Below are 13,268 nucleotides of genomic sequence, written 5' to 3'. Positions count from 1 at the left end.
CTGGAGTGGGTTGCCATTTTCTACTCCAGGGGAATCTTCCCAAACCAGGAGTCAAACCTGTATCTCTTGTGTATCTTGCAATGAGCAGGCAGATTCTTTACCAAATGTGCCTCCTGGGAAGGGGGGGGGGTCTAGAAATATCAGTTATGTATCAAGATCTTCAGAATTATCTACTTGGGGAAATTTCTATTGGTTGCAAGAACAAGGGAAGTCAGAGATTTATATAGTGATGGAGATGAGGATCTGTGGCAGGTATCCGTCTAAACATTAAATAGTACAAGGAGGGGGAATATTACAGGGAAGGGGAAATAATATAGGAAAAGCACCAGAGGGGAGAGGGAAGCACAGAAAATAGAATCAGATAGAGATATTTCTACCAAGTGCCCAGAAGTAGGAGATTAATAGAGTCAGAGAAATGTGACTTCAATATGGAGACTTTATAAACATTTTGGAAGGAAAAGATGGGTACAAAAGTTTATTCTTTGAAAAAAATTAAGTAATTATTCTGTAGTAATTCTCTTATGTGTGCAGGAATAAATCAACTTGAGGAATTACAAAGACTTTAGGAATAAGGTCATTTACATGAGTAACAGGAGGGCTTCCATGGAACAATTCTAGTCCGGTGGACACTGGTTTGGGTCAACTGAATGGAGAGTTATATATGACCTGATTCTGTTGATTACAAAGAGTTTTATCTCCCCAGCCCCAAGAAACTTTAGTTTTCATCATTTTCACCTATTCCCTTTAGATCTACTGAAGGTCAACAATGAAAAACCGAACCACATTTACTGAGTTTATTTTGTTGGGCCTCACAAACCAACCTGAGGTCCAAGCAGTGATATTCATCTTTCTGTTTCTCACCTACATGCTAAGTGTCCTAGGAAATCTGACAATCATCATTCTCACTCTAGTAGATTCTCACCTCCAGACCCCCATGTATTTTTTCCTCCGGAATTTCTCCTTCTTAGAAGTTTCCTTCACATCCATTTTTATTCCCAGATTTCTGACCAGCATGACAACAGGAAATAAAGCCATCAGCTTTGCTGGATGCTTAATTCAATATTTTTTTGCTATATTTCTTGGGGCAACAGAGTTTTACCTCCTGGCTTCTATGTCCTATGACCGCTACGTGGCCATCTGCAAACCCCTGCACTACCTGACCATCATGAACAGCAGAGTCTGCATACAACTTGTGTTCTGCTCCTGGCTAGGGGGATTCCTAGCTATCTTTCCCCCGATCATCTTAATGAGCCAGGTGGATTTCTGTGCCTCCAATGTTCTGAATCACTATTACTGTGACTATGGGCCCCTTCTGGAGCTCGCCTGCTCAGACACAAGCCTCTTAGAACTGATGGTCATTTCCTTGGCAGTTGTGACTTTGGTGGTTACTCTGGTGCTGGTGACACTTTCTTATACATATATTATCAGGACCATTCTGAGGATTCCTTCTTCTCAGCAAAGGGCAAAGGCTTTTTCCACTTGTTCCTCCCACATGATCGTCATCTCGCTCTCCTATGGCAGCTGCATGTTTATGTACATTAATCCTTCTGCAAAAGAAGAAGGTGCTTTCAACAAAGGAATAGCCGTGCTCATTACTTCAATTACTCCCTTGTTAAATCCCTTCATTTACACTCTAAGAAATCAGCAAGTGAAACAAGCCTTCAAGGACACCATCAAAAAGATTATAAATCTTTAACAAAACAAAATACACTTCAAGGAAAGATATATTTCATTTAGTAAATATGTATTGACTGTCTACTATAATTCAAATGCTGACCTGGCATTTAAGGATAAAATATGAAAGGCATATGTCCTAATTTCAGGGAATCTATGGTGTAATGTGATAGAAATGTATATAAACTGTAAATTGTCAAGTTTGCAGTTTACTTATAAGTCATAAGCTTGAGTGCGTGCGTGTGTGCTAAGTTGCTTCAATCATGTCTGACTCTTTTTGACACTATGGACTGTAGCTTGCCAGGCTCCTCTTTCTGTGGGATTCTCCAGGCAAGAATACTGGAGTGGGTTGCCATGCCCTCCTCCAGGGGGTCTTCCCCACTCAGGAATTGAACCAGCATCTCTTATGTCTCCTGCATTAGAATACGGGTTCCTTACCACTAGCTCTATCTGGGAAGCCCCAAGTCATAAGTTTATAAAAAATAAAAGAATATGGTAAGAGAAGGATGAATGAGAAAGTCCAAAAAGAACAACTGGAAAAAACTAGCTGTTTTCTGGAGTAAACTGGACATTGTGAGTCAATAGATGTTTTAAGAAAGGAAGTGATGCTATGAGCATTGTTTCTAAAGAAATCTAGCGTTACTGTTCATTATGGAGCTGTGGAGCCATGCTTCTATTAAAGTGAAAATATTTTTTATTCTCCTTCTCTTTTTCATTTATTTTACAACTGTAGCCGTTGAAACTACCATCCTCCTGTAAATTAGGTCCACTTTTCTCCAAATGAGGGAAAAACCCTCAAGATTTTGTGAACTTACACATTCATTTTCTAAAAGTTGTAGTTAGAGTTCTAGAGGCAAGGTTTACATCCTCTTACCTGTTGTTGCTGTTCATAGCTGGCATCTTTCTAAGTTAATGACTGAGTTACCCACTCTGTCTCTCTTTCTCTCTTTGGTAGTCTTTGAAAAAAATTTTTCAATCACAATTTAATTTTCATCTTTTTGTTTACTTTTGTTAGGTATTATAAAGGACAAATTTTGTGATGTGGCTTCATTCTTTCAACATTTCCCCAAATTTTTGCTTTTTTTACGTAACCCATGGATACCTGTTTTATAAAGTGAAAAAAATATAAAGTATCACACAGTTTTATATGTAAAATGTTCCAAATTATGAATCTTCACAATCACCTGGGAACAGATTACCCTACCAAGAATTCCACACATGGATTTTAGGTAACAACAAACTGAATTTGAAGAGGAGATGGTAGAAACCCAACATCAATGGAACTTAGGACATTTTGGAAAGCTGATTATTTATACATAGTTTAGTAACACCCTAATTCATTGCAGAATGCTGATTGAGATGCAAACTGTGCATCATCTGATGTATTCACATGTTTTATATGTGGTAATAATATTGAGTGGAATGATGCTTCTTAGTCACTTAAAGAAAAAACTGTACCAGCCTGATCATGAGAGAAAATTTCCAAAACCACAGAAGAGAGTGAAGAGTGTATAATATTTTTAATAAATGACCTTTTTTGTAAGCCATGGCTATTTTGAATATCTGGGTTTCCTTGATGGCTAAGCTAGGGATTGTGTTAGTTGCTCAGTCATGTCTGACTCATTGCAACCCCACTGACTGTAGCCTGCCAGGCTTCTCTGTCCTTGAAGTTCTCCAAGCAAAAATACTGGAGTGGATTGCCGTTCCCTTCTCCAGAGGAAATTCCCAGCCCAGGGATTGAAACCTGGACTCCTGCATCACAGGCAGATTCTTTATTGTTTGAGCTACAGGGAAGTCCAAGCTAGGGATTAATGATGCCTTTTAATTTATTCCAAATTTACTGAATTATTAATTAATAGAGAAATGTTCTCAAATGATCACACCTGAATCATTAACTTCCCCCATATCCACATTTCTACCAAAGCCCATGGTGAAATGGAAGACAATGCCATATTGTGGTTGCAAATACAGGCTTTAGTTCAAATCCCAGATTTTCAACCTTCTCCCCAAGTCTCCTTGAAACAGTTTTTAACCTGCCTAAAGCTTATTTTTCTCAACTCTAAAATGTGGATAATATAGTGTCTATCTTATAGGGTAGTTTTAAGAATTAAATAAAATAATAGGCATAAAATGTCTAAGTCATTATTTGTTATGTTTAAGAAATGACATCCATTATAACAATATGGGTATCAATATAATTGATGTCTTTTTTTCAAGAAACTCAGGCTTAACTAGTAAGAATAAGCATTAAATTGATTGGTTTAACATAAGCAGGACTGTAAAAATGCTGGTCATTCGATTTGAAATCCCTGTGCAACAAGACCAGTTTATTTCTATTCCTCTTATGTCCATTTGCATAAGATATATGCATCCTTGCATGGCTAGATTATTGCATCCTTGGATAGCTAGATTGGTCATACATTTGATAAAGCAAGGCAGAACACTTGGCAGCAGATTGTTAGGACTAGGCTACCATCAACCCCATGTGACCTGGATATCTCTGAGTATAAACGAGATGAAGAAGAAGAGTACATTGTATAAATCAAAGTACAAGGACTCTAGCCAGGGCTTCACCCAGTCTTCATAATCTAAACACTTAGAAATGAATTTTGGAAGAAATGTATCACATTTTTTTTCTGCTTGTTCAATAAGTTTATTATTGTATTATCTGAAAAATCTTGATAGAAAATTGTGGTTTGGTTTAACTCTCAGCAGCTCGTTCCTGAGCTCTAAGGAAGCTTGCCTCCTTCTGAGCTACCCGATCTTTCTTCTGGGCAAGTGACATTTTGGGACGGTTCCACCTCTTCTTTTTAACTTCTTTCTTAGGCTTCTTCTCATACACTGGATTCTCTTGTATTGCAGCATGAGCTTTCTTATACATCTCCTCCATCATGTCTGGAGTTACGTTGTTCTTTATGTACTGAGAGAACTGTTTCTTGTAAGCATCTTCATCTTCTTCAATCAGGTAACGCATGTAATCTGCCACGTTTTGCCCCATGATATGCTTTCGGTGTACCTCAGCACTGAATTCTTTGCTTTCTGAATCATAACCAGGGAACCGTTTGGTACTGTGAGGGATAGACAAGCCTCCATCGACAGCTCCCTTTAGGGCCCCAAAAACTTTATTCCCGGTAGTAGTTCTGGCAAGTCCTGCATTCAAGTAACAGGTGAAGGCACCAGGTTGACCATCAATGCTTTCCACATTGTATTCATCACCAGTCACCTCGACTTGGCCTTCATAAATTTTGTCCATACCAAACCTATTAAGACGCCTGCGGGCCAGCAGCAGGCCAGTACAATATGCGGCAGCATAGTGTGTCAGGCCAACCTTCACACCGTATTTTGGGAGTTCGTGAGCATAAGCTGCACAGACCATCATATCTCCTTCTATACGGGCGTTTAGCCATCTGACAAATGATATCTCTGTTCGTTACACGAACTATCATTCTGTATTTAGGTGTGTTGTACTTATTTTTATCTTGGATTACCAATCATTTCCGAGCATAGTAGTCAGTTTTGCCCTCTTGCCTTCTTCTGAATTTTACTTGGTATCTCTTGAAGTAGGCCTTGTTCTTGACAACTTTAACAAACCCCATCCTGCGGAACAGAACCCCAACTCCGCAGCTTGCCACAGAGCTGCAGAACCAGCTCGGCTCTGGGGGGGAGAAAGACACGTTTTAAATGTACTTGTTTAAAAAAGAGAGAAAAATAAAAAGACAAGTCATGCTCTCCTGAAACTGTTCATCTTGCTAGCTTTATGTCAATAGTTACTGGGTATGTAACTCAAGTCACAAAACAAAGGAATGAATTTACTGATCCTGCAGCTGAGTCTTTGAAATGTTCAATGTCTAAATGTGTAGGTTGGTAGGCTTTATCTCTTCTGTCACCACTGTAGACAGGAATCAAAAGAAACAGCTTTACCTACCTAGTATTCTCAAGATAATATCAAAGAAATGCTAGGGTAAGGAGATAATAAAAACACTGGGCATTCATTCCTCTATCCTCTCCCCAAAATCCCCAAGATTTGGACATATGAATTACAAATCTAAACAGATGGTCTTTTCTGAATGCTGTTTCTTGCAAAGAGTTTAAAATAAAATTTAAAAAAATTTTAAAGAACTTTTTAAGAAGCCAAGTAAGGTAAGAACTGTTCTATAATGACTTGGACATTCTGACCTGAGGATCACCTTTGTCATTTCTTTAAATTCATCCAGAAGTTCACAGACCAGGGCTTAAGCTTCAGCCCACACACATAATTGGACAGGATAGCAGAAGCTATGCAGAGGGCATGAGTTCAGAAGCCAAAAGAACTACCCATCTGAAGAATGCATCCACTGTGGGGTACGGTAAGGACTGGGGACAAGATTACACAAAAGACAATATATGATCCAGAGAACAAAAGCATCAAGAGATTAAAATAAGTATCAGTTCAGTTCAGTTCAGTCGTTCAGTCATGTCCAACTTTTTGCAACCCCATGAATTGCAGCATGCCAGACTTCCCTGTCCATCACCATCTCCCAGAGTTCACGCAGACTCACGTCCATCGAGTCAGTGATGCCATCCAGCCATCTCATCCTCTGTCGTTCCCTTCTCCTCCTGCCCCCAATCCCTTCCAGCATCAGAGTCTTTTCTAATGAGTCAACTCTTTGCATGAGGTGGCCAAAGTACTGGAGTTTCAGCTTCAGCATCATTCTTTCCAAAGAACACCCAGGGCTGATCTCCTTTAGAATGGACTGGCTGGATCTCCTTGCAGTCCAAGGGACTCACAAGAGTCTTCTCCAACACCACAGTTCAAAAGCATCAATTCTTCAGCGCTCAGCTCTCTTCACAGTTCAACTCTCACATCCATACATGACCACAGGAAAAACCACAGCCTTGACTAGATGGACCTTTGTTGGCAAAGTAATGTCTCTGCTTTTCAATATACTATCTAGGTTGGTCATAACTTTCTTTCCAAGGAGTAAGCATCTTTTAATTTCATGGCTGCAGTCACCATCTGCAGTAATTTGGGAGCCCAAAAAAATAAAGTCTGACACTGTTTCCACTGTTTCCCCATCTATTTCCCATGAAGTGATGAGACCAGATGCCATGATCTTCGTTTTCTGAATGTTGAGCTTTAAGCCAACTTTTTCACTCTCCTCTTTCACTCTCATCAAGAGGTTTTTTAGTTCCTCTTCATTTTCTGCCATAAGGGTGGTGTCATCTGCATATCTGAGCATATTGATATTTCTCCCGACAATCTTGATTCCAGCTTGTGCTTCTTCCAGCCCAGCATTTCTCATGATGTACTCTGCTTAGAAGTTAAATAAGCAGGGTGACAATATACAGCCTTGAAGTACTCCTTTTTCTGTTTGGAAAATAAGTATAAGTTCCTCAAAAGGATAGGAATGATACTGACTAAATGAAGGATAAAACATTATAAACATAACTAGGTAAAAAATACTGCTGAAAAACATAAATGAAATAAAGATGAGACTAATACCAGGAAAGAAAGAACTAAAAAAAAATAATGAGCTAGAAAATCAGATCAAACCAGTCAATCCTAAAGGAAATCAGTCCTGAATATTCATTGGAAGGACTGATGCTGAAGCTGAAACTCCAAAACTTTGGCCACCTGATGCAAAGAACTGACTCTTCTGAAAAGACCCTGATAAGATTGAAGGTGAAAGGAGAAGGGGATGACAGAGGATGAGATGTTTGGATGGCATCACCGACTCGATGGACATAAGTTTGAGCAAGCACCAGGAATTGGTGATAGACAGAGAAGCCTGGCATGCTGCAGTCCATGGGTTGGCAAAGAGTCGGACACGACTGAGTGACTGAACTTAACTGAACTGAAAGCAGTAGAAAACAAGACATTAAGTTGATAATGGAAAACAATAGATAGGTAGATAGATGAGCACAAAAAGCAAATGCAGATGCCAAAATCTAGATAATAAATGTTGCAGCTATAGAGAAGATTAACAGAAGGAAATAATAGTATATTTCCTACACTAGAGAAAGATGGATATCTCCAAGAATGCTGAAACAAGATGTGCTGAGTCGGTTCAGTCATATCCGACTTTGTGACCCTATGAACTGCAGCCTGCCAGGCTCCACTGTCCATGGGATTTTTCAGGCAAGAATACTGGAATGGGTTGCCATTTCCTTCTCCAGGGGATCTTCCCAAGCCAGGGATCGAACCCAAGTCTCCTGTGTCTCCTGCATTGTAGGCAGATTCTTTACCCACTGAGCCATTGGGGAAGCCCTGAAACAAGACAGAAAAGCAAATACATCTTAAGAAATCAGACACTTAAATGTGATCATAAAATAAAAGAACACCGCAGAAGCCTTGCCACACAAAAGACAAATTTGAAGACCCTTTTAAAAGACATAGTCAAATGCTCATGTCATTAAGCAAGTTAGAAGGTAGTAGTTAAACTAAAATAAATGGTGAAGACAGTAAACAAAAATATTAATCATACAACAGTCTCTTACTTTATTAAGAATATAAATTTTACTTCATGTACTCTGGTAATTATGAAATGAAAGGAAAGAAATGAGAAAAGAGTCTTATGAGTAAGACTTAAAAATAGCACTTTGGAAGTTTTCTGGTGGTCCAGTGGCTAAGACTCTGTTTTCCCAATGCAGAGGTCTCAGGTTCAAATCCTGATTAGGGAACTAGATCCTCCATGCCTCAACTAAAGATCAAAGATTCCATGTGCCATAAACTAAGATCCAGCACAGACAAATAAATAAATAGTACTTTGGTCCTACAAAAAAATTTAGATGCTACTATCTTGAGAAACCTATATGCAGGTCAGGAAGCAACGGTTAGAACTGGAATTGGAACAACAGACTGGTTCCAAATAGGAAAAGGAGTACTTCAAGGCTGTGTATTGTCACCCTGCTTATTTAACTTATATACAGAGTACATCATGAGAAACGCTGGGCTGGAGGAAGCACAAGCTGGAATCAAGATTGCCGGGAGAAATATCAATAACCTCAGATATGCAGATGACACCACCCTTATGGCAGAAAGTGAAGAGGAGCTAAAAAGCCTCTTGATGAAAGTGAAAGAGGAGAGTGAAAAAGTTGGCTTAAAGCTCAACATTCAGAAAATGAAGATCATGGCATCTGGTCCCATCACTTCATGGGAAATAGATGGGGAAACAGTGTCAGACTTTATTTTTCTGGGCTCCAAAATCACTGCAGATGGTGACTGCAGCCATGAAATTAAAAAATGTTTACTCCTTGGAAGAAAAGTTATGACCAACCTAGACAGCATATTGAAAAGCAGAGACATTACTTTGCCAACAAAGGTCTGTCTAGTCAAGGCTATGGTTTTTCCAGTAGTCATGTATGGATGTGAGAGTTGGACTGTGAAGAAAGCTGAGTGCTGAAGAATTGATGCTTTTGAACTGTGGTGTTGGAGAAGACTCTTGTGAGTCCCTTGGACTGCAAGGAGATCCAGCCAGTCCATTCTAAAGGAGATCAGCCCTGGGTGTTCTTTGGAAAGAATGATGCTGAAGCTGAAACTCCAGTACTTTGGCCACCTCATGCAAAGAGTTGACTCATTAGAAAAGACTCTGATGCTGGAAGGGATTGGGGGCAGGAGGAGAAGGGAACGACAGAGGATGAGATGGCTGGATGGCATCACCGACTCGATGGACGTGAGTTTGAGTTAACTCCGGGAGTTGGTGATGGACAGGGAGGCTTGGCATGCTGCAATTCATGGGGTCACAAAGAGTCGGACATGACTGAGCGACTAAACTGAGCTGAACTGATCAAAGTTTCAGAAATATGTTCAAAACTAAGACATTTTAATCAAAATGCAAAATGTCATTCATATCTATTTGTATTCTAAAGCAGTTGTTGCTTGAATGTAATTTATGAAATGGAGTGGAGAAAAAGTGCTATTTTGGTGATATGTTTCTTTTGAACTGGGGGGCTTCCCTTGTGGCTCAGCTAGTGAAGAATCCACCTACAATGAGGGGGACGTTCCATCCTTGGGTTGGGAAGATCCCCTGGAGAAAGAAAAGATTACCCACTCAAGTATTCTGGCCTGGAGAATCTCATGAACTGTACAGTCCATGGGATCACAAAGAATCGGACACAACTGAGGGACTTTCCCTTTCACTTTTTGCTGAAACTGAATATTTCCTACCTTGTATTGCAAAGGAAATGCCTGAACTTCATTTATCACAATGAATAAATGATAAATACCTCCCTCTACCAAAGAAAGGAAAAAAAGACTAACTTACTTGATTGGAGAGCAGTCTGTAAAATTATTTGGATGATCTTCTTGAGCACTTTTGCCTTCATTTATATTTGTTTATTATATGCATCAACCACTTGATAGGTCATACACTCAGGTTATGCACTCATCTCATTCAGTTCAGTTCAGTCGCTCAGTCGTGTCCAACTCTTGCAACCCCATGAATCGCAGCACGCCAGGCCTCCCTGTCCATCACCAACTCCCGGAGTTCACCCAGACTCACACCCATCGAGTCAGTGATGCCATCCAGCCATCTCATCCTCTGTCGTCCCCTTCTCCTCCTGCCCCCAATCCCTCCCAGCATCAGCGTCTTTTCCAATGAGTCAACTCTTTGCATGAGGTGGCCAAAGTACTGGAGTTTCAGCTTCAGCATCATTCCCTCCAAAGAAATCCCAGGGCTGATCTCCTTCAGAATGGACTGGTTGGATCTCCTTGCAGTCCAAGGGACTCTCAAGAGTCTTCTCCAACACCACAGTTCAAAAGCATCAGTTGGGGGGCGGTCATAAGATGGCGGAGGAATAGGACGGGGAGACCACGTTCTCCCTCACAAATTCATCAAGAGACCATTTCAGTGCTGAGTAAATTCCACAAAACAACTTCTGAATGCTGGCAGAGGACATCAGGCACCCAGAAAAGCAGATCATTGTCTTCAAAAACAGGTAGAAAAAAATATAAAAGACAAAAAAGGAGACAAAGTAGGTAGGGAGGGAGCTCCGTCCCAGGAAGGGAATCTTAAGAAGAGAGGTTTCCAAACACCAGGAAACACTCTCACTGCTGAGTCTGTGGCGAGCCTTGGAAGCACAGAGGGCAACATAACAGGAAGGAAAAATAAATAAATAATTAAAACCAACAGACTACGAGCCCAACAGTAACTCCCCCAGTGGAGACACAGCGCAGACGCCTGCATCTGCCACTAGCAAGTGGGGGCTAGGCAGGGAGGCGTGGGAGGCATGGGCTGCAGTGCTTTGTAAGATTCGGGCCAGAACACCCCGCTGTAACCAGAGCAAACTAACTTGGGCTAGCAAACCAGACTGTGGGATAGCTACCACACGAAAAGCTCAAACATAAGACACTGCCAGGACCATGCACAGAACAAAGGACAGAACAGAAATAGGATGGGTGCAGACCATCCCCCTCCAGTGACAGGCAGTCAGAGCCGTAAGGGCTGGAAGGGGGCAATCGCAGCCCAAGAGAGACATTACCTACCAAAATGCAAGCAGGCTTCTTTGCTAAATAAGACTTCTGGGAGTTCTGGACAGTCATCAGCCACCAGAGAAGGGACCCCAGCGATACACCCAGAAAACTGAGCAGCAGAGACAGGAAAGGCGATAAGTTGCAGCGACTGTGCTCACCAAACACCTGAGCTACTCAGACCTGGGAAGGGCACAAAACACAGGCCCAACCAAATCTGCGCCTCTGAGAGCTACCTGAGTGCCAAGCCTGAGCGGCTTAGACCGGAGGTGCATGCAGCCTAGGGCCGGCCTGAGACGGTTCCCGGTGGAGCAACGTAGAGCCTGAGTGGTGTGCGCAGCGAGCAGGGGCAGGCCCAGTGGGGCTGAGACACTGCATGCACACAGCAGTGTTACTTGTTTGCAGCATCCCTCTCTCCCCACAGCGCCACTGAACAAGTGAGCCTAAAAAAAAAAAAGTTTCCACCACCATCCCCCACCCCCCGCGTGACAGGGTGGAAATCAGACACTGAAGAGACCAGCAAACAGAAGAAGTTAAACAGAGGGAACCACTTTGGAAGCGACCCCACACTGCCCACAACACCAGAGAAAGGGCCAGATATATCTTTACTATTTTTACAATCATTCTTTTGTGTGTGTGTGTGGGATTGTTTTTTCTTTTCTTTTTCCTCTTCTTTTTTTTAACCTTCTTAAATTTTTAAGTCCACTATTTCTCCTTTAATTTTTATTTTTATAACCTACTATTACCTTTCAAAAAAAAAAAAAGACTCCATTTTTAAAGCAAATGCCATATATACTCTTTTTGTGGTGCTTGTTTTTTTTTTTAATAATTCTTGTGGCTTTGGTTTTTTTTTTTTTTCTTTCTTCTCCTTCTTCTTCTTTTCTTCAATATTGTATTTTTGAAAATTCAACCTCTACTCTAGATTTTTAATCTTTGCTTTTTGGTATTTGTTGTCAATTTTGTACATTTAAAAACCCAATCTTCAGTACCCAATTTTACCTGAGAGCGAGATTACTGGCTTGACCACTCTCTTCTCCTTTGGACTCTCCTTTTTCTCCACCAGGTGGCCTCTGTCTCTTCCCTCCCCCTTCTCTTCTCTACCCAACTCTGTGAATCTCTGTGTGTTCCAGACAGTGGAGAACACTCAGGGAACTGGTTACTGGCTGGATCTGTCTCTCTCCTTTTCATTTCCCTCTTTTATCCTCCTGGCCACCTCTGTCTACTTCCTCCCTCTCCTCTTCCCTGTATAACTCCGTGAACACCTCTGAGTGGTCCAGACTGAGGAGTGCACATAAGGAAGTGACTACTGACTAGCTTGCCCTCTCCTCTTTTGATCCCACCTCATCTCATTCCAGTCACCTCTAACTACCCCCTCCCTCTTCTCCATGTAACTCAGTGAACCTCTCTGGGTGTCCCTCAATGTGGAGAAACTTTTCATCTTTAACCTAGATATTTATCATCAGTGCTGTATAGATGGAGAAGTCTTGAGGCTACTGTAAAAATAAAACTGAAAACCAGAAGCAGGAGGCTTAAGTCCAAATCCTGAGAACATCAGAGAACTCCTGAATCCATGGAACATTAATCAATAGGAGCTCATCAAATGCCTCCATACCTACACTGAAACCAAGCACCACCCAAGGGCCAATAAGTTCCAGAGCAAGACATACCACGCAAATTCTCCAGCAACACAGGAACACACCCCTGAGCTTCAATATACAGGCAGCTCAAAGTTACTCCAAAACCACTGACATCTCATAACTCATTACTGGTCATTTCATTGAACTCCAGATAGAAGAAATCCAGCTCCACCCACCAGAACTCCAACACAAGCCTCCCTAACCAAGAAAACTTGACAAGCCACTGATACAACCCTGCCCATAGTAAGGAAACTCCATAATAAAGAGAAGTCCACAAATTCCCAGAATATAGAAAGGCCACACCAAACGCAGCAATATAACCAAGATGAAGAGACAGAGGAATACCCAGCAGGTAAAGGAACACTAGAAATGCCCACCAAACCAAACAAAAGAGGAAAAGATAGGAAATCTACCTGAGAAAGAATTCCGAATAATGATAGTGAAAATGATCCAAAATCTTGAAATCAAAATGGAATCGCAGATAAATAGCCTGGAGACAAGGATTGAGA

At 41.2% G+C, this 13,268-nt stretch overlaps 1 protein-coding gene and 1 pseudogene across 1 annotated transcript; one reads left to right on the top strand and one right to left on the bottom strand.

The window, feature by feature from the left end:
- The first annotated feature begins 766 nt into the window (after positions 1-766).
- Positions 767-1,696, top strand: LOC138438252 (olfactory receptor 6C4). Its single transcript, XM_069586425.1, has one exon. It carries the CDS (start codon positions 767-769, stop codon positions 1,694-1,696), a length of 930 nt encoding a protein of 309 aa, XP_069442526.1.
- Positions 1,697-4,308: 2,612 nt separating this feature from the next.
- LOC138438251 (large ribosomal subunit protein uL18 pseudogene) lies at positions 4,309-5,285 on the bottom strand (annotated as a pseudogene).
- Positions 5,286-13,268: the final 7,983 nt, after the last annotated feature.

This window comes from Ovis canadensis, chromosome 3, assembly GCF_042477335.2.
Source record: "Ovis canadensis isolate MfBH-ARS-UI-01 breed Bighorn chromosome 3, ARS-UI_OviCan_v2, whole genome shotgun sequence".
Classification (NCBI taxonomy): Eukaryota; Metazoa; Chordata; class Mammalia; order Artiodactyla; family Bovidae; genus Ovis; species Ovis canadensis.
The sequence above is the reverse complement of the archived record's forward strand: the minus strand, read 5'-3'. Positions and strand labels throughout refer to the sequence as shown.

Excerpts from the sequence above, each read along its gene's own strand:
- LOC138438252 (XM_069586425.1), top strand. The coding sequence starts at position 767 with ATGAAAAACCGAACCACATTTACTGAGTTTATTTTGTTGGGCCTCACA.